We start from the raw sequence: 22,330 nt of genomic DNA, 5'->3' as shown, positions 1-22,330 counted from the left end.
CTTCATATTTTTTCTTTCTTTCTTTTCTTCTATCATTCTTGCTCTCTTTTCTCTTTTGTAATTCTCTCTTCTTTTGTGGTTGCTGTTGTTGTTTTGGGGGTCTTGTGTATGTTTTGTTTGGTTTCTCATTTTGTTTTGCTGTATTTTGTTCTGTTCTGTTAGCATCTCCACACAGCTCACACAACATGGTTGGGGGTAAGCCTCATAGCCAGCCAGCCTGAGAGGAGATTCCATTCATGAATGGAACAACAACATTAAAACCCAATTACAAGAGGAGAACCCAATTACAACAAAATAACTCAAAACAAGGAGCATTCCTAGAGCACCCAGCTCAGGAGATCTAAGAGACTGCACCACTGGGTCCCACAAAACACCTACTACATAAGACCACCCCAGGAAGTCTGGATGGCATAGAAGTTTGATCTAATACATAGAAACAAATAAAAAAGGACAGCAAAAATGGGGAGACAAAGAAACAACCCCCAAATGAACAAGCAGGAGGAATCACCAGAAAAGGAACTAAATGAAAATGTAGGCAAGCAACTTGTCAGATAAAGAATTCAAAGTAATGGTTATAAGGGTGCTCAAACAACTTAGTGAGAACTACAAGCAACTTAATGAGAACTACACCAGCATAAAAAAAGAGGTAGAAATCATGAATTTGAATTAAGAAGAAACAAAGAGTGACATAGATGAAATAAAAAATTCCCTGGAAAGATCAATGGTAGACTAGAATAAGCTGAGGACCAAATCAGCGAACTAGAATACAAGGTAGAAAAAAATTCGTTCAGAACAACAACTAGAAAAAAAAATTAAAAAGCAAGAGGAGAGTTTAAGGTAGCTTTGGGACAACATTCACATCATAGGGATTCCAGAAGGAGAAGAATCTGAGCAAGGAATAGAGAACCTCTTTGAAGAAATAATGATAATTTTCCTAAACTGGTGAAGGAAAAAGTCACTCAAGTTCAGGAAACACAGGCTGTTTCAATCAAGATGAACCCAAAAAGACCCACACCTAGATACATCATAATTAAAATGGCAAGCATTAAAGACAAAGGAAGACTCTTAAAAGATGCAAGAGAGAGACAAAAAGTTACCTACAAAGGAGCTCCCATTAGACTGACAGCTGATTTCTCAATATAAACACTTCAGGTCAGAAGAGAGTGGCATGAAGCATGAAAAGTAATGAAAAGTAAGGGACTGAATCCAAGACTATTCTATCCAGCAAGGCTATCATTCAAAACTGAAGGTGAAATAAAAAGCTTTGCAGACAAAAAAAGGCTAAAGAAGTTTATTACTACCAAACCAGCATTGCAAGAAATGCTAAAAGGGCTGGTGTAAGAAGAAGAAGAAATATAAGATAGAGAGGAACAGAGACATAAAAAGAGAAAGGCAATAAATAAGTACCTATCAATAATAACCTTAAATGTAACTGGATTAAATACTACAATCCCTAAGATGAATGGATAAGAAAACATCACCCAAATATATGGTGTCTACAAGAGACCCACCTCAGAACAAAAGACTCACACAGTATGAGTGAAGGGATGGAAAAAAATTTCCAAGCAAATGGAAATGAAAAAAAGCTGGGTTAACAATATTCATATCTGACAAACTAGACTTCAAAATGAAGGCCATAACAAGAAAAAATGAAGGCCACTTCATAATACTAAAAGGATCGGTACAACAAGAGGATATAACCCTGGTAAAAATATATGCACCTAATACAGGAGCACCCAAATATATTAAAAAAAAAACTTCTGGAGGATTATAAGGGAGAGATCAACAGCAATACAATCATAGTAGTGTACTTTAACACCCCACTGACATCACTAGATCTTCTAGACAAATAATCAATAAGGAAATAGCAACACTAAACAACACACTAAATCAGATGGTAATAGCTGACATTTACAGAACATTTCACCCCAAAACTGCATAATATACATTCTTCTCAAGTATACATGGGACATTCTCAAAGATAGAACACGTCAGCACACAAACTAAGTCTCTACAAATTCAATAAGACTGAAATCATATCAAGCATCTTCTCAGATCACAATGACATGAAACTAGAAATCAACAATAAAAACACACAAATCATCAAACACATGGAGGCCAAATAGCATGTTATTAAACAATAAAGGGGTTACCAATGAGATCAAGAAGAAATAAAAAACCTCCCTGAAAACAGATAAAAAAGAACACACAACACCCAAAATCTATGGGACAGGGCAAAAGCAGTCCTGAGAGGGAAGTTCATAGCACTATATGCCTATGTCGAGAAACAAGAAAAACTTTTAATAAACTACCTAACCCTGCAACTTAAAAAATTAGAAAGAGAACAATAGAAGTCAACAGTAAATAGAAGGAAGGAAATAAAAAAGATCACCATGAAAATAAATGACATAAAGAACAAAACAACAACAACAACAAAAGATCAATAAAACCAAGAGCTGGTTCTCTGAAAAGATAAACAAGATTGATAAACCCTTCCCCAAACTAATCAAGAAACAAAGAGAGAGGACCCAAATAAACAAAATCAGAAATTAAAGAGGTGAAAAAACTGACTCAACAGAAATACAAAGGATTGTAAGAAAATACTATGAACAGCTATAGACCAACAAGCTGGACGATGTGGATGAAATGGACAAATTCCTAGAAAAATACAATCTTCAAATATTGAATCAGGAAGAAGCAAAAAACATAAACAGGGCAATAACAACTGATGAAACTGAGGCAGTAACAGAAAAAACTCCCAGCAAATAAAAGCCCTGGTCCAGACAGCTTCACAGGGGAGTTTTACCAAATATCCAAAGAAGAACAAATACCTATCCTCCTCAAACTATTCCAAAAAGTCCAAGAGGAAGAAACACTTCCAAACTCTTTTTACAAGTCCAGCATTATCCTGATTCTAAACTACATAAAGACAATACTAAGAAATCATAGGCCAATATCCCTGATAGACATACATGCTAAAATCCTCAATAAAATAGCAAATCAGATCCAGCAATATATTAAAAAGATCATACCCCATGATAATGTGGTATTTATTCTGGGGATGAAAGGCTGGTACAATATTCACAAATCAATAAATGTGATATATCACTTTCACAAATTGAAAGACAAAAAAACACATGATCATACCAACAGACGCAGAAAAAGCATTTGACAAAATCCAACACCCATTTTTGATAAAAATTAGCAAAATGGGAATAGAGGGAGGATCATACCTCAACATATAAAGGCCATATGTGACAAATCTACAGCCAACATCCTCCTCAATGGGCAAAAACTAACAGTATTTCCCCTGAGAACAGACACAAGACAGGGATGTTCGCTTTCACCATTCTTATTCAACAGGGTACTGAAAGTCCTAGCCACAGCGATCAGACAAGAAGAAAACAAAAGGAATTCAAATTGGAAAGGAGAAAGTAAAACTGTCATTATTTGCAGATGACATGATATTGTACATAGAAAACCCTAAAGACTCCACCAATAGACTACTAGGTTTAATAAATGAATTCAGCAATGTAGAAGGATACAAAATTAACACCCAGAAATTGATGGCATATTTATACACCAATAATGAACTCTCAGAAAGAGAAAACTAAAAAAAAATCCCATTTACCACTGTAACAAAAAAATTAAGATACATAGGAATAAACTTAACCAAGGAGTTAAAAGAACCTGTACTCAGACAACTATAGAACGCTGAAAAAAGAGACTGAGGAAGATGTAAACAAGTGGAAGAATACACTTTGTTCATGGATTGGTAGAATTAACATCATTAAAATGTCCATACTATCTAAAGCAATCTATAAATTCAATGCAATTCCTTTTAAAATACCAACGGCCTATTTCACAGATCTAAAACAAATACTTCAAACTTTATATGGAGCCAAAAATGACCATGAATAGCTGCACAATCTCAAGTTATACTACAAAGCCACTGTAATCAAAACAGCCTGGTAGTGGCACAAGAACAGGCACATAGATCAATGGAACAAAACAGAGAACCAAAAACTGACCCAAGCCATTACACTCAATATTTGACAAAGGAGACAAGAGCATACAATGGGGTAAAGACAGTCTCTTCAATAAATGGTGTTAGAAAAATTGGACAGGTACATGAAAAAAAATGAAACTAGACCACCAACTTTCACCATACACAATAAACTCAAAATTTATGAAATACTTAAATGTCAGTTGTGAAATCATAAAAATCCTAGAAGAAAATGTAAGCAGCAAAATATCAGACATCTCTGCCCGGCCAGGAGTGGCTCAGCGGTTGAGCGTTGACCTGGAATCCAGGTGATCGGGGTTCGATACCCGGTCAGGGCACGTGCCTGGGTTGCGGGCTGCAGCCGATCAATGACTCTCTCATCATTGATGTTTCTATCTCTTTCTCTCCCTCTCCTTTCCTCTCTCTGAAATCAATAAAGATATATTTTAAAAATATATATATATATATATATATATATATATATCAGACATCTCACACAGCAGGATTTTCACCAATACATTGCCTAGAGCAAGAGAAACAATAAAAAAATAAAAAAATGGGACTGTATCAAAATAAGAAGCTTCTACACAGCAAAAGAAACCATCAGCAAAATGAAAAGGGAACCCACTGTATGGGAGAACATATTTGCCAAGGACACATCTGATAAAGGGTTAATTTCCAAAATATATAAAGTACTCATATAACTCAACAAAGAAAAACAATCAAATGAAAAAATGGGCAGAAGACTGGTATAGACACTTCTCCAAAGAGGACATTTAAATGGCCAAGAGACATATGAAAAAATGCTCAACATCACTAATCATCAGACAGGTGCAAATTAAATCAACAATGAGGTACAACCTCACACCTGCCAGAATGGCCATCATCAATAAATCAACAAACAACGAGTGCTGGCAAGGATGTGGAGAAAAAGGAACACCAGTACACTGTTGGTGGGAAGGCAGACTGGTACAATCAGTATGGAAAACAGTATGAAGTTTCCTCAAAAAATTAAAAATGGAAATGCCACTTGACCCAGTGATCCCACTTCTAGGAATATATCCTAAGAATCTTGAAACACTAATCAGAAAGAATATATGCACCCCTGTGGAGCAGCATTATTTACAATATCTAAGGTCTTGAAACAGTCCAAGTGCACATTAGTAGATGAGTGGATTAAAAACATGTGATACATTTACACAATGGAATACTATGCAGCTGTAAAAAAGAATGATCTCTTACTCTTTGAGATAACATGGCGCTACCTGGAGAGTATTGTGCTAAGTGAAATAAGCCAGTCAGAGAAAGACAAATGTCACATGATTTCCCTTATATGTGGAATCTAATGAACAAAATAAACTGAAGAACAAAAAAGATCCAGAGACACTGAAGCATTCAACAGACTGATGTATTTCAGAGGGAAGGGGTTGGGGAAGACATTAACCAATGAATTTATATGCACATACGCATAGTCTGTGGACAGACAATAGTACAGGGAAGGCCTGGAGAAGGTGTGGCACCGGGTGGAGGGGGTCAAAAAAAATGAAACTACAACAACTTCTTACACCGTATACAAGAATAAACTCAAAATGGATTAAAGACTTAAATGTAAGATTCAAAATCATCAAATCATAGAAGAGAACATAGGCTGTAAAATCTCTAACATTTCTCTCAGGAATGTTTTTTTCTGATGTATCTCCCTGGGCAAGGGAAACAAAAGAAAAAATAAACAAATGGGACTACATCAAACTAAAAAGGTTTGCACAGCAAAGGAAGCCATCAAGAAAACGAAAAGACAACCTACTGAATGAAAGAATATTTTCGTCAATCACACACCTGATAAGGGATTAATATCTAAAATTTATAAAACACTCATACAACTCAACACCAAAACAAACAATTACCCTGGCCAGTGTGGCTCAGTTGGTTAGAGCATTGTCCAGTGCACCAAAAGGTCATGGGTTTGATTCTCACTCATGGCACAACCCAGGTTGTGGGTTCAATCACCTGCCAGGGCATGCATGGGAGGCAACAGATCAATGTTTCTTTCTCACACTGATCTTTCTCTCTTTCTCTCTCTCTTTCCTCCTTTTTTCCTCTGGATCAATGAAAAACATATCCTCGGGTGAGGGTTAAAAGAAAAATACAAAAGAAACAAGCAATCCTATTAAAAATTGGGCAAAGGACCTGAAGAGACACTTCTCTAAAGAGGACATATAGATGGCCAATAGACATATGAAAAGGTGCTCAGCATCACTAGTCATCAGAGAAATGCAAATTAAAACCACAAGAAGATATCACCTCACACCTGTCACAATGGCTATCATCAATAATTCAAATAAAGAAGTGTTGGCAAGGATGTGGAGGAAAGAGAACTCTCCTGCACTGTTGGTAGGAATGTAGATTGGTATAGCCACAAATTAAAAATGGAGCTGCCTTATGACCCAGCAAATCCACTTCTGGGTTCATATTTGAAGTAACCCAAAACACTAATTAGAAAGAATAATGTTTCCTTATGTTCTCTGCAGCATTAATTAAAACAGCTAAGATATGGAAGAAACCCAAGTGCTCATCAGTAGACAAGTGGATAAAGAAGAGTATTTATTTTAGTTGGGCACATACTAATCTAAATCTTATGCTCTTTAAAATTCAAAAGCTTTCCTTGGTTTTCAGTTTTGAAATTGTGTGGTTGCCTTATAGTTTTAGCTTGAGATATTAACCTTGTATTATTTTAATTCAAGTGGAGTATGTTTTTTTCCACTTATACCCTATGCATTTAAAAGATGCCTTCTAGTTCTTAAGGAAGCAGAATAATCTAGAACCTCTGACACTGGCTTGCTTGACTTCTCATCCAGTGTGTTCACAAGGTAGTAAGTGATCTGGAGGGTAAAGACTTTGTTATCTATACCACTTTATAGAAGTAATAAAAATAAATCTTTTTTTAAAAAAATATATCTTTATTGATTTCAGAGAGAGGAAAGGAGAAGAGAGAGAGAGAGAGAAACATCAATGATGAATCATTGATTGGCTGCCTCCTGCACGCCCTTGACTCGGGATCGAGCCCAAAACCCGGGCATGTGCCCTGACTGGGAATCGAACCCCGATTGCCTCAACCGCTGAGCCACGCCAGGCTAAATCTTTTTTTGAAGAGGAACAGCAAAAAACAGCAAAAAACAATTTTCCATTGAATCCAAAGAGGCAAATTTTATCATAAGCCACTTCTAAAGGTACAAATGAAAATCACAGCACCCATCAAAGTTTACTTCAGGTAGGTGTCCTGGAGCTCCCAATTCCAAGGTACAATCAAATCCTAACTAGGGAGTATACCATATATGACATAAAAAAGTTCCTGTGCATTGGTGTGCTAAAAATTTGCAGAAAGTTCCTTTCCTACAATAAATCTTTTTTTAAAATAGTGATTATCCACTCTATGAGCCTTGACTTTTCTCACATCAATTTCTCAACTTTGGCACTACTGACATTTTGAGATGGTTCATTCTTTGTTTGAGGCAGTGTTCTATGTATTGTAGGATGTTTAGCAGCATTCCCAGCGTCGATCCATTAGATTCCATTAGCTTCTCCCAGGTGTGAGAATCAAAAATGTCTCCAGGCATTGCCAAATGTCCACTGGGAGCAAAACAGACCTTGCTTCAGAACCACTTTACTAAATCAAAGTCTTTGCATCTCAGAAAATATCTTGGGATTATCTAAAGCTGTACGGTACCTTCCAAAGTTGCTGTCCTAAACTAAATGTTGCAGTACCTAAACTAAATTAGAAAAAAAAAAACTTCTAGCCTGGCAGGTGTGGCTCAGCGGTTGAGCATTGACCTATGATCCAGGAGATCACGTTTTGATTCCCGGTCAGGGCACATGTCCGGGTTGTGGGCTCCATCCTCAACAGGGAGCATGCAGGAGGCAGCCAGTCAAGGACTCTCATCATTGATGTTTCTCTCTCTCCCCCCCCTCTCCCTTCCTCTCTCTGAAATCAATAAAAATATATATATTTTAAAACATTTCTAGAGTCAAGCATAATTCCTATATATTAGGCACTAGATTACCATTATTTGAATTAATGAATTATGAATAATTATTCTATTCATTCTAGACATATTTCTGTTGGATGGGCTACTTCCTACTCTCTTCATTTTGATGATTAAAACAGAAAGAGATTTAACAGGAAAATGGAGTCAGAGAAGAAGGAAGTCAATGACAGAAATTTTAAGCAATCTGGTTCATTTTTTAAAAATTACTGACATTTCAAAAGATGGAAGATACATTTTACCATTTGTTTTCTACGCATCTAGGCAGTTACATATAGATATAACATAATTAATTGGAAAGTCTTAGGAAAATGGTAACAGTTTGATATATTATTTTGGATATCTATCTTAGCATTTATATAAAATTGTTTAGTGGATTTAAGTGTTAGAGAGAATACTAAGTTAAGAGGCTTACTATTATACCTCAATCATATTCTTTTGAGTATATAATCCACAGGAAATAATACAGTTTACTGTCCTTTTGTTTTCATTTCAAATTCTTAGGACATTGTTCTAAAAATTAAAAACTAAAAGACAACCTTCATGATATGCCCTTCCTTTGACAATCTTATATAATTGGAACCACAACCTCAGAACCTGTTCTCACTCATCAACTATATAACCAAGTAGATACACAGTTTATGATTTTTAAAACGTAATGCTATGAGCCCTTGTGGGGTGGCTCAGTTGGTTGGAGCATTGTCCCATACACCAAGGGCACAGGTTTGATTCCCAATCAGGGCACGTCCCTAGGTTGTGAGTTTGATCCTCAGTCGAGGCTTGAACAGGAGACAACTGATCTATGTTTCTCTCTTCTGTCTCTCCCATCTTCTCTCAATAAACATAACTTCGGGTGAGGATTTAAAAAAACCATGTTATAAAATTTTTAAGTCTGATAATCAAATAAAAGTATCCATCATTTCTGAACAGAGAGTAAGGCTCTTACCTACAAGCAACATTTGGATCAGCATTTCTTGAAAGTAGCAGCTCTACACACTTCAGGATCTGTTCCTCTGGGCCACGAGCAGAACATGCAGTTATCAAAATAGTCTGCTTATCTACGGTGAATAGAAAAATGAGAACCACCCTGAACATCAATAAGTATATATAACTGACTTATTTTACCATTCAAAAGATAATAAAAAGTACTGCACTCTTAAAATTCTACAACTTATTCCCAAATCTCTTTCTCTTAGTAGGTAACTTTATGTCTTCCTTCATCAACAAATAACATTAGGGCTGAATTGCCTTAATCTCCAAATTATACCTATAATTCATTTCTTCATTTCCTTTCCCTACTCCTATTTCTTCAAGAGAATAGGAAAGTAGGGAAGAGCATAGATTCTGTGTAGAGATACTGCCCAGAGTTGAACTTTTTGGTTGATTAAAATTTGCCTTGCTGAAATCATGGTTGAAAAACAATGATTGCTATTCTCTGATTTCACATCTTCTCATTCACTTGACAATTCACTGAAATCTGGCTTATGCCCAAACCATCCTATTGAAAATGATCTTCTTAATCCTTTTCTACTTGATTTCTCTGTTCTCACCCTACTTACTAAAACTCTTCTTCCCTTGGGTCCTATGGTATCAGCACAGATCAGGGTAGATTAAAAAAACAAAAACACTTCTTAAGTAAAAATTGAGAAATCAAAATAGGTCATGGCAGTCATGGTTTACATTAGTGGCTCAATATTGGCTGAATATAAAGATATATAGTCCCAGTTCTGCCATTAATAAGCTGTGTCTATAGTGATATCTTAGTATCTCAGTAGATCTAATTTGTAGATAGGAAACTAATATCTGTCCAGTTTACCTGATGAGGTTGTTGTTGACTATATAAAAGAATTTATGTGAACATTTTATGAAAAATATCAATATAAAATGCTAGATTCTAACTGTAAGGTATTCCTCTGATTACAAAAAGCAAAGAAAGAAAGCTATTACTTTTTTTGAGAATATTTTATAGACTTTCAAAAATCTCATTCCTGAATTTACCTTTCACTGGGTGATATTTTAAAATGACACAATAAAAAGAAAAACTCATCACAGCAACTGATTAAACATAAAACTGTTAAGGTGGGAATTCATATAAAATGAGGAAACAAAATATAAATGGTATTACAAATACCTAATGTAGGTACAAACTTAATGAAAATTTAAAAAAACTTAATGTGAAAATTAATTCTAAAATAAAATCTATACCTGAATTATGAAATGAATATAATTGCCCATTTGAAACATGTTAAAGACAAGTAATCAGTAATTCAATATAGTAATTAAACTAGACTTGCACATATACTCTTATTTTTCAAAAGCACTCAACAAAGTATTGAGTGGAAATTATTTAATAAAAAAGAGAAAAATATGGATTTAATAAACTATCTTTGAAACAACTTTAGTATAATTCAGAGTTAAGTTTTAAATTCCAAGGACTGATTTTCAAGTAATTTTCCACAAAATTACAAGCTTTTTGACGTTTTCTTTCAATGCATTTTCCATTATAAAAATAACCCAAACCCTTTAGCATAGAAGCTAAAGATATATAATAACACAATCAGTTATAAAAATAATATAAATGGAATTTACCTCTTTGGAAAGAGAGTTTTTCAAAATTTCTATGGTTTCTAATTTGATTTTGTATATCATTCACCTAATATAAGTTTAAAAAGAGGTTTTTTAAATTGCTTTAATTTTTTCACTTTGCTTAATAGCTGCAAACAGTAAACATAATCAGTTACATGATCTCAAACACCTTACCCTTATTTTTTTTCAAGGATAAACGTTTATTTTAAAGTGAATATATAAAAACAGAGCATGGTAAGTGTATATTATCACCCCTAAACACAATATAATAAGGCATCTAAACTGAGAAATATACAAAGTAAATTTTCACATATGTTAGATATTTAAAACATCTTACCCTTATCAAAACTTGCATTAGCACCTCTGTCCAAAAGGACCCGAACCAGCTCTACATTGGAAACACTAGCAGCATACATAAGGGGAGTCCATCCATACTGAAAGCTGGAATCTACACTAATGCCTGTCAAAATAAAAACAAGCTTTTAAAAAACACCACACCACACATTCCAAAAAAAAATTCACTGTCACCTTAACATGCTTCAAGTACTGGGCATGTGGCATCACCATGTATACTTTATAATAAGAAGGAATTTCTTGGTAATAATGTCTTCAGAAAAACAGAAAATGGTTATATCTAAACTTTAATAAAATTAGCTAATTTCATTTTCACTGTGGGCGCTATGTTTCAGGACACCTGATCTGACAAGTTTTTTTTTTTATCATAAAACTGCTATGTTATAACAGGTTTTACATACTATAATTTTCTGTGTAGGAGAGTTGGAAAAGGTTTCACAGAGGTAAACTGTTTTTTTAAATTAGAATAGTATACATTTCTATAGTGGTGAACACCACATATATTCTTCAGATTCCCTTAATTTCCTTCCTAAAACAAAATTTATCCATGGGTGACTGGTCAAACCTGAGGCAACAAAGATAGAGGTTAGGGTTAAATTATGAAAGCTTGATTAAGAAATGTTGACGGTACTTTGTGATCCAAGAATGGACACCATTATTTCTGTATTATAAAGACAACAAAGGTACCACTGTTGAGAGTAGAACAGAAAGGCAGGGAGGCCAGTTATGAGACTAGAAGCCTATGTAAAAGTTACAGCAAGGGAAGTGGGGAGAAAGAGGATGGAATATAAAAGAACATTTCAAGCACAGATTCATCAGAATTTAAAATTACTTTGAAGAGAAGAAGTGATAGAAAAGAACAAGTCAAAATGACCATCAGGTTCTGCCTTGGACAAATTAATGACAAACAATGTGCTAGAATTAGAAGAAGCATAGATCAGATATCAGGCCTGAGGAACAGGATCAGGTTTTAAAACCATTATCCAGAATTCGACAAGAAAGGACAGATAATAACTATTTAGCAAATATGAGAGCCAGCTGAGCCAGCTGACCTTAAAATTCTCAAGTCATTAATGGTAAAAATCCTTGGAGTCATCTGATTTTATCCAATAGCACTGACTAATTTGATCATATAAAAATGGGAGAAAAATGGTTGAACTGATCTAGGTTTGGATCTAGAACTGGGGAAGAACATAGAAGATGTGATACAAGAACAAGGATACAATGAGGTAGTGAACATAGCCTATTCAATGTATGTAAAGCCTTTTCTATAAAAAGATCAAGATTTAACTGGCAGTCTCTTTCTTCAATCTAAGAAATATTTGTTAATGTTAAGAAAAGAAAGAAAACAGAATGTTTTTCTCTTTCGAAGAAGGAAAACCTGTATGCAAAAACCACTGACTATAGGCCTGCCTTTAACATCTTTTTATAGATTTACAGTCTCTGGCTATAAAGGGTTCCATCCCCAAAGAGGAAGATCATATACACACTAAGCTGCTAACTTTAATTGATATAAGGTGCATGATAATTACTGAGAGAAAACAACATAAAACGTTCTTAGTACATATATAGACCGTTGGCCCAACCTGTCTTCTCTAACAATTTTTTTTCCTTTAAACAGCTGCAACTGAAAGCATATGAATAAGATCAGAGAAAAAAATTACTTTTTGTCATTATTGTTTCCCTACTGACATTACTGCTCAAACCTGACTGCATATATAAAAAGGAAACAATGTGAAGAAAAAGATAAGCAAATGTGGCATGTTAGTATGAAAATTCTTAATCATCACCTCTAATACTTAAATAATCACCTCTAATATTCAAAAAAGCATCTATTATGCTCTAGATATAGTATAAAACCAGTAAGTTTAAGAAGATTGAGACAATATATTTATGTAACTCAAAGGCATTCAAAGTAACAGGATGTTGTTTTGGGATATACACATATAGAGTAAAAGTCTAAAGATTTGCATAGGAAAGATAAATACCAACTATAGTAGAGTGGTAATCTCCAGGGGGAAGGAGACAAGTCTCCATACCTTTCTGAATGTCTGAAATATTTAATTACTTAAAGAGAACTGAAAATAGTACATAGTAGAATAATAAAAACAGATATCTTTGAACTGTTAAAAGTGGCAGACTCAAAGGAAGCTTTCATTTTTATTAAGCTTTTCAACTGGTGCAGAAATATGTATAAAGACAAGAATGACTTTGAAAGGCAAAAAAATAAAAAAATATTTTAAGAAGCGTTAAGTAATAACATCTGGAAAGAAACAAGGAAACACTAAAATAGGAATTACCTGTGAAAGTGAGAATTCAGAGGTAATGGGGGTGAAAGGTATCTTTCTATTCGTAACTATATACTATTATTGGTTGTTTTAAATGAACTTTAAAAATTTTTGCCATTAAACAACTTTAAAAGGTTGACTAAATTCGTATTTTACTGGTAGGCTCTTTTCAAGTCCTCAGCCTTCAGGAGCTTCTATCACTTCATTGCACCTAGTTCCACTACTCCTAAGGCAAACTCTTCTTTTCTAAAACAAGTTTCTGCCTATTACATCACTTCCAACACTCCTGCATGTGTTTATTAGGTATTAGGCATCACTTAATTATTCAAATTTTATCCAACTTCATTTGTCAATTACAACTCAAGTTCCATTGTCCACAAAGTCACACAATTTCTTTTTTTGTTATAACAGCTAATATTTACATGCCTATATGTTCTAATAACTTTATTAATGTATTCTCTCATTTTAATTCCTCTAAAATTACCTTTGATATAGTGCATCCCATTTAAAAAGGGGGGAAATTGAAGCTTAGGAAGGTTTGGTAACTTGGTCAAGAGTACTAGCAGGACTAGTATTCAAACCCAGAACTGTAATGTTTCCAAAAGATTTACTTTCCACTAAACCATGAGGCATCACTAGCACAGAAGACAAACATTTTTCTATATACAATATCATTTAGCTATTTTGTGTGTGAGTTTTTTTTCATTTTTTATTTTTTTCCATTACCATTTATCCCCTCTATGCCCTCTTCCGCCTCCTCTCCTTCCTCCCCAATCACCACACTGTTGTCCATGTCCATGGTTCTCTCTTTGCTTTCTTTTTTTTGCTCAATCCCTCTACCCCTCCAACACCTCCTCCCTCCAATGGTAAATTCCTGTTATTTATTTGGATAATTTCAATCATTATTATCAACAAGTCACATTTCTATGTCAAGGTAATATTTTAAAATAATATAATATTTAATTTGATCCACAAAAAAAACTAATCATGGGACCCAGGCCAGAATTTACATAAAGAAATTGATGCTCTGGAAGTTTAAATGTCATTTCCAGACAACCACAATGAGTAGGCAATAAAGCTGAAATAGATACCCAGATATTCTGATTCCTACCTCCCACATCATTTTACACACACACACAAATGCGTGGAAGAACAAAACTGAGATGTACATAACAGAATCAACTCTTGAGAAACATAGTAATATATCACGGAAATGCTGAGAAAAGTAAGAGTTACCATAGTGGGGTAGGATTAGTCAGAATAAGCCTCTTGAAGGAAGTGGAAGAACTAACGGAAGGTAATAGGGTGGCATTCCAAATTAGAGGAAGAAAAGGCAGAGAACTCTGAGTCAAGAAAGATACGTAGGACACTTGATATATTAACATTCACTGTGATTCCATTAGAAAAGTAATTCAAACTTTTTAAAATAAGAAACAGTTGTGAACTTAGACAATTGCGTTGGGTTGAAACTATCCCTTATTTCTCACCAGAATTTAGGAGCTCTTGGACCAATGAAATATCTCCCGTGGTCAATGCTTTCTTAAATATTTCATTCTTTTCTTCGGTGGGTAACGGCCCTTTTAATTTCTAAAAAGGCAGAGTTTAAAGAAAATAGTTATACATATTTTCATTTCCACTGCAGCAGGAAACAATGTTTGGTTTTAGGTAACTTTTTTTTTTTTTTTTGAACAGGGGTGGGGGTGGGGCACAGGTAATGGCGGCCCAAACCCAAGTGAAGAGCTACAACATCAACAACCTAAACAAGTGCAGTCAATGAAAAATACAATAAGGAAAGACGATTTGTTTGTTTCAAATCCAAAAGCCTGTCTTTCCACTGGAAAAACAAGCTAGGGAAACAGGTGAGGAAGTAAAAGGTTGCACGAGGTCGGGTCTTCGAGGACCAAGGGAGGCCGACCTAGGCGCAATGAAGAAAAAGCCTCCTCTGCTACCTGAGATGCCCGATCGAGATACCCAATCTCCCAGCCGTCATCCTCGCTCTCGCTACTCTCGCCTCCACCGGCCACTGCCAAGCTGCGAAACATGCCTGCTGCCATACCCGCCGCCATGCCCTAAGGCCCCTCCCTACCCGCACGGCCGCGCGGTCCGCGTGCGTGCGCGCCCCCCTTCCGCCTGCGCCTGCGCCTGCGCCTGCGCCTGCGCCTGCGCCTGCGCCTGCGCCTGCGCCTGCGCCTGCGCCTGCGCCTGCGCCTGCGCCTGCGCAAGCCCGGGCTGCGAGGGAAGGCGCGAAGTGCGCGACCGCTGGGGCCTTGCGCCCTCAGGCACGGGTGGCGGGGCGCCGCTCGTCCCTCTAGGCAGCCCCACGGCTGTAAGAGATGAAAACCTGCGCCTTGCGGAGCTGATGGGTTTGGCAGGGTACTGGTTTGACGAAGTTCTTGCTGTTTAAGGATTGCCCCACTTGTAGCAGGAGCAGAATTGTGATTTCTATGCCAAGTACGACTATGCTTTCACCCCCATCCCGTTCAATCGCCGCCTCCTACCCCGTCCAGAGCCACTGTCAAACGTGTACCCTGGGAGAGGGACTGCTCTTAGCCAGAATATATCCCTAAGGAGCACCACCCATGCATTCAAGAAGCCATCAAACAAATGGGAGCTCACGAAGGAGCCAGAAGAATCCTTCCTTTAAATTTCATGTGATCTGAGGTCTCTGCGTAGATTCAGAAACTTCAGAGCATCAAAACACTTGCCCACCTAGATGGTGTAGACGCAGTAAAAGAAATAATCGTCAGGAAAGGAAGGGGAGACAGTGGATCAAAAAAGTTGGGAAGAAGAAATGAGTTAAATTTTCAGAGAGCAAGTAAATAATTCAAACAACTCCAGGTGAAAGCAGTCAGACTCACTTTTCTGCATCTAACCTCTACGTGAAATACCACAAAAAACCAGATCCAGCAAGAATCGCGCATATTTATGTATCTCAAGCTGACTTAAAAGGAATGTAACCATGCACTATTCTTTGAAAGTTTTGCAATTTTTTTTCTTAAGAAATCTTTGATGTAAGAGTTTGAAGTTATTTACTTCAGAGATTTTCACAGATAACTATTTTTAGGTAGTTTGGTTATTTTGGGGCCATGCCTGTCCTTCTAAATGCAGTCCTTCAGTAAATGTTATGGATAATTGGCCACAGCCAGGCACAACTAGGTTTGGGGAGACAACATTAAAGACAAACCAAGCTGTCTCTTGGAGCTCACTTTTTTTTTTAACCCTCAGCCGAGGATATGTTTTTACTGATTTGAGAGAGAGAGAAACATTGATCCATTGCCTCCCATACCTCCTGATTGGGGATCAAACCCTCAACCTAGGCATGTGCCCTGACAAGAGTCAAAGCCCCAACCTTTGGTATACTGGATGCTGCGCCAACCGACTGAGCGACACCGGCCAGGATGGAGCTCATATTTTAACGAAGAAAGACAATAAGCAAGTGAATAAGGAAGACTACTGCACATCGTAGGTTACCCAAAGGAAATCAACAAGTGCTCAGTTTCTGGGGATCAAACCCTTTAGGTGGTTTCCAGGCCAGATCACTTACTATCAGTAGTTGTATGCCCTTGGGCAATTTACTTAGCCTCTTCTGCATAAGTTCCCTTATCTGTCAAATGAAGATAATGATAGGACCCAACATATAGAATTGTTTCCAGGATTAAATAAAGGAACGGTCTTGTAATAGGGCCAGTCCCGATGTAAAGGGTAAATAAATATTAGCTAATAGTATTATCATTGTGTTAGAGTAGTTGGACTTGAGTAGAGTCATGAACAACAAGAAGGAGCCAGCCATAAACAGTGGGAGAGCAGAGCTTTCCTGGCAGAGGAGATGGCTAGTGCCAAGGCCTTAAATCAGGAAAAAAGCCTGGGGCAGGTGAGGCCCCAAGGGAGCAAAATATAAGAGGCACTCCGTTTCGGGGTTCTGTAGGCTCTTACATTTTGCACCACAGGCACCTCACTTGTTTTACTTTGTCCTTGTTCTGCTTGGACCAGAAAGGAGGCCTGGAACTGGAGCCTCATGAAGGAAAGGATATGTGATGAGAGGACCTCGAAAGCCTTAAGTAAGGAGTTTGTATTTTATTTCAAGAGCGATTAAACATTGAAATATCATTTTGCATTTCTTAATAATTTTTATTTTTCAGTTACAGTTGACATACAATGTTATATTACTTTCAGGTATATAACCCAGTAATTAGGCATTTATATAACTTATGAAGTGATCACCCCAATACATCTAGTACCCATCTGACACCATACATAGTCATTAAAGTATTATTGACTATATTGCCTATGCTATACTTTACAACCTCATAACTATTCTTTAACTATCAAATTATACTTCTTAATCTCTTCAACCTTTGCGCCCAGACCCCCAACCCCTCTCCCATCTGTCAACTGTCAAAATAGTCTCTGCATCTCAGTCTGTTTCTGGTCTTCTTGTTCATTTATTTTGCTTTTGAGATTCCACATAGAAGTGAAATCCTATGGCCTTTATCTTTCTCTGTCTGACCTACTTCTCTCAGCACAGTACCCACTATGCCCATCCATGCTGTTGCAGATGCAAGAATTCATTCTTTTCTTTTAAGGCTGAGCCATATTTCATTGTATATATGCACCATTCTTCTTTACCCATTCCTGTATTGATGAACACCTAGGTTGCTTCCATATCTTGGCTATTGTAAATAATGCTGCAGTGAACATACGGATGCATATGTCTTTTCGATTTAGTGTTTTGGGTTTCTGTGGATAAATACCCAGAAGTGGAATTGCTGCATCCTCCATTGTCTCTTGTTATAGACTTTATTTTAAAGTCAATTTTGTCTGGTACAAGAATTGCTACCCCACTTTTTTTGTTTGTTCCCACTTTCATGAAATATCTTTTTTCCATCTCTTTACCTTCGGTCTGTGTGTGCCTTTTGATCTGAAGTGAGTCTCTTGTAGGCAGCACAAATAAAGGTCTTGTTTTGTTATTCACTTAACCACAGTATGTCTTTTGATTGATGCATTTAATTCATTTGCATTTAATGTAGTTATTAATAGATATGCATTTACTGCCATTTTATTATTAATATTTTTTATGTTTTTTCTTCTTCTTAAAGAAGATCCTTTAACATTTCTTGTAAGACTGGTTTGGTGGTGGTGAACCTCTTTAGCTTTTTCTTGTCTGGAAAGCTCTTTATCTCTCCTTTGATTCAAAATGAAAGATTTGCAAGGTACAGTAATATTGGTTGTAGGTCCTTGCTTTATATCACCTTGAATATTTAGTCAATCCCTTCTGGCCTGCAAAGTTTCTGTTGAGAAATAAGTTTATAGTCTCATGGGAGCTCCCTTATAGATAACTAAGTGCTCTTCTCTTGCTGCTTGTAAGATTCTCTCTTTGTCTTTAACCTTTGGCATTTTAATTATGATGTGTCTTGCTGTGGGCCTCTTTGGGTTCCTCTTGTTTGGGACTCTCTGTGCTTCCTGGACTTGTATGTCTATTTCCCTCACCAGGTTAGGGAAGTTTTCAGTCATTATTTTTTCAAATAGGTTTTCACGTTCCTTATTCTCAGTCTTCTCTCTCCCTTATCCCCATGATGCAAATGTTGGTATGCTTGAAGTTGCCCCAGAGGCTCCTTATAATCTCCTCATTTTGGGGGATTCCTTTTTCTTTTTGCTGTTCTGATTGTCTTTTGCTCCCTTATTTTCCAAACCCCTCGTTTGATCCCCTTCTCATGCACTGTCCTGTTGATGCCCTGTAAGGTATTCTTCATTTCAGAGAGTGTGTCTTCATTTACTACTAGTTCTTTAAGTTTCCAACCTCCATTTTTGTGTTTCCTATCTCTTTGTTGAAGCTCTCACTAAATTCATATACTCTTCTCCTGAGTTCACTGCACATCCTTAGAACCAGTGTTTTGAACTCTGTCTGGTAGATTGCTTGTCCTCGTTTTGTTTAGTTCTTTTTCTGGAGTTTTGTTCTGTTCTTTCATTTGAGACGTTTCTTTGTCTCCTCATTTTGGCTGCCTGCCTATACATATTTCTGTTTGGGTAGAGTTGCTTTGTCTCCTAACCTTGGTAGAGTGGTCTTATGCAGTAAGTGTCCTGTAGGCCCCATGGCACACCCAGCCTCCTCTGTCACCCAGACTGGCTGCTTCAGGTGCGTACCTTGTGTAGGCTGTGTCCACCCACCTGTTGTAGTTGAGCCTTGATTGCCATGTCAATGGGACAGATTTACCCTCAGGTCAATTGGCTTTGGGGACTGGCCAGGACTGCAGCAGAGGAGCTGCTGTGCAGGGGCCAACCCCATGGAGAAGGATTTACTTCAGAGGGGCTCTTGTGCCTGTTGAGTTCACCCTTTGAGTGGATCACTTGTAGAGGTGCTTGGGTGGTGCTCTGGTGTCACCTGAAGCTGTCTACCAGGTGCACTGGCTCTGGAACTTTTGGTAAGTGCAGACCAAGATCAGTCTCCACCTGTGCCCTTTTTGGCATGAGCTACAGAGTGATCTGCGGATGACTGCTACCTGTGCTGGGCTTGGAGGTGCTTAGGAGAGGCCAAGCTGAAAACCAAGACCAGCTGCTACTGGTGCTGGGCCTGGGGCCACTTAGCAAGAGGTATGGAACATGCTTAGGCCAGATACTACTTGTTTGGGGTTTGTGAACCTTTGAGAAATTTTAGGAAACTTTTCAGCATGATCCAAGACAGGCCATTGTATGGAGAAACCACTGGAAACAGCTTGGGTGTGCTGGGTTGCTTGGGGCAGGGTCTCAGGAAATCTCCAAGGTTGGTCAAACAGTGTTAGCTATTTGATGGAGTTGCTCTGTGGGGTGAAGGCTCAACAAAGGAACAATGGTCTCTGCCATCACTTCTGCCTTGCAGAAAGTTGCATCTCCAACCCTTGCCCCAGAGCCTTTTGAGCTGTTACACCCCCCCCAACCCCCGCCAGACACACACACAGTGGAGCTCAGAATAAGTGAGTTCAAGTAAATCTGGACATGGGCTGTTTAAGAGGAATACCTGGGACTCCAAAAGCCCTCCATTTCACTCAGCTACAATTCTCGCTGGTTTTCAAAAAGCAGGAGTTATGGACCCTTTTCTTCCTGGCACTGGAACCCTGGGCTGGGAACCCTTGCTCCTCGGTTCCTCAGGAGAGACCTCCAATGATGATATCTGTCCCAATTTTTACTACCATGCATGGGTGTGGGACCAGCAAGTTTTAGTTTTGCTTCTGTGCCCCTCCTACCAGTCTTGACGTGCCTTCTTCTGTGTGACCTGTTTTAGGACTTCTGTTCATCTATATTTCACGTGCTTTTGAATTATGGCTGTTTCTGTAGTTTAGTCGATATTTTGATGTGGTTGTGGGAGATTGTGAGTACTGCCTTTACTTATTCCACCCATTTGACCAGAATCCATTTAAATGTTTTTAAACTGATGAAAGACATGTTCTGCTGTGCTTGTGTGTGTGTGTGTGTGTATTTAAAGACACTCAAACTCTTTTATTTTGTTTTTTTAATCTTTGCCTGAGGATATGTTTTTTGCTTTTTTTAAATTGATTTTAGAGAGAGGAAAGGAGGGAGAAAGAGAAACATCAATGTGAGACAGAAACATCTATCGGTTACCTTCCACACATACCCTGACCAGGGATCAAACCCGCAACCTAGGTATGTGCTCTGGGAGTCTAACTGGCAACCTTTTGATGCACAGGAGGAGGAGGATCCAACCCACTGAGCCACGCGGCCAGAGTGAAAAGGATTTGGGTTTTTTTTTTTTCGTGTTTTTGTTTTGTTTTGTTTTTAGCATCTGGCTAAGTAGTGGTACCACTTACTAAAATGGTGAAACATTAGAGGATAAACTTGAAGATAAAATGAGCATCTCAAAATTAACATATTCGAAACAAAATACTCAAGTGTAGCTGTCAAGTGGTTAGTTGGATATTCAAGTATGGCTCTCAGGAGAAAGGCTGGTCTTAGAGATATAACTATAGGAGTTATTCATATATAGTTGATTTTTAAAACTTTGGGATTTACCCAGCAAGATATTTTTGTAAATACAGATGCTATAAACTGAATGTTTCTGTCCTCACCCCCTAAAAATATTTCATATGCTGAAACTTAGTCCCCAAATTGGTGGGTTTTGGAGGTGGAAACTTTGGAAGCTGCGTAAATCATAAGGGCATGGCCCTCATGAATGGGATTAGTGCCCTCATGAAAGAAACTCTAGAGAGCTCCCTTTCCCTTCCACCATGTTAGGACACAACAAGAAGATGCTCTATGAACCAGGAAATGGGCTCTCACCAGATACCAAATCTGCCAGCACCTTGATCTTGGACTTCCCAGCCTCCAGAACACTGAGAAATAAATATATGTTATTTATAAACCACCCTACCTATTGTATTCTCTTATAGCAGCCCAAGCAGACTATGACAATAGATAAGATTACTCTAAAATTTATGTGGAAAGGCAAAGAACCTAGATATCTAAAATAATTTTGAGATAGAAGAATTAAGTAAGAGAAATTCCTCTACATGATTTTAAGACTTATTGTGCAACTATAGTAATCAGAACTGGGGTGTATTAGAGAAGGGATAGATACATAGATCAGTGGAACAGAACAGAGAGCCTAGAAATAGACCCACATAAGTAAGGTCAAATGATTTTGACAACGATGAAAGAGCAATTCAAAGGAGGAAGGATAATCTTTAACAAATGATGCTGGACCAACTGAATATTCATAGATTTAAAAAAGAACCTATCTAACCTTGATGTCTTTTCAAAAATTAACTCAAAATGTATCACAGGTGAACACAATGTTTGCAGCAGCACTATTTCTATTAGCCAAAAAGTTTAAAACAACCCCAATCCATCAACTGATGAATGGATAAACAAAAACATCTATACCATTTATATTAGTTTCCTAAGACTACCAGAAAAAATTACTACAAACTGGGTGGCTTTTAACCATAGAAATTTATTCTCTCACCATTCTGGAGGCCAGAAGTCTGAAATCAGAATGTAAACAGCACCATGCAACCTTTTGAAAACTCTAGGGGATACTTGCTTGCCTTTTCATAGCTTCTGGGAGT

General features: G+C 37.3%; 1 protein-coding gene across 2 annotated transcripts in view; it reads right to left on the bottom strand.

The window, feature by feature from the left end:
- The window catches only part of ASZ1 (ankyrin repeat, SAM and basic leucine zipper domain containing 1), a gene marked incomplete at both ends in the record, with an annotated part of 95,876 nt that extends 80,536 nt beyond the window's left edge, over positions 1-15,340 (bottom strand). Inside the window, 4 exons of one of the 2 annotated variants that reach the window (XM_081146829.1) lie at positions 8,993-9,104; positions 10,970-11,092; positions 14,762-14,861; positions 15,224-15,340. In XM_081146829.1, coding sequence (XP_081002955.1) covers positions 8,993-9,104; positions 10,970-11,092; positions 14,762-14,861; positions 15,224-15,340 — 452 coding nt within the window. The remainder of the gene's footprint in view (positions 1-8,992; positions 9,105-10,969; positions 11,093-14,761; positions 14,862-15,223) is intronic. The other variant, XM_081146830.1, reaches the window with a different exon arrangement.
- Between the last annotated feature and the right edge of the window lie 6,990 nt (positions 15,341-22,330).

Source organism: Miniopterus schreibersii, assembly GCF_964146895.1.
Source record: "Miniopterus schreibersii genome assembly, chromosome: 9".
NCBI lineage: Eukaryota > Metazoa > Chordata > Mammalia > Chiroptera > Miniopteridae > Miniopterus > Miniopterus schreibersii.
This window is presented reverse-complemented; position numbering and strand designations above follow the sequence as displayed.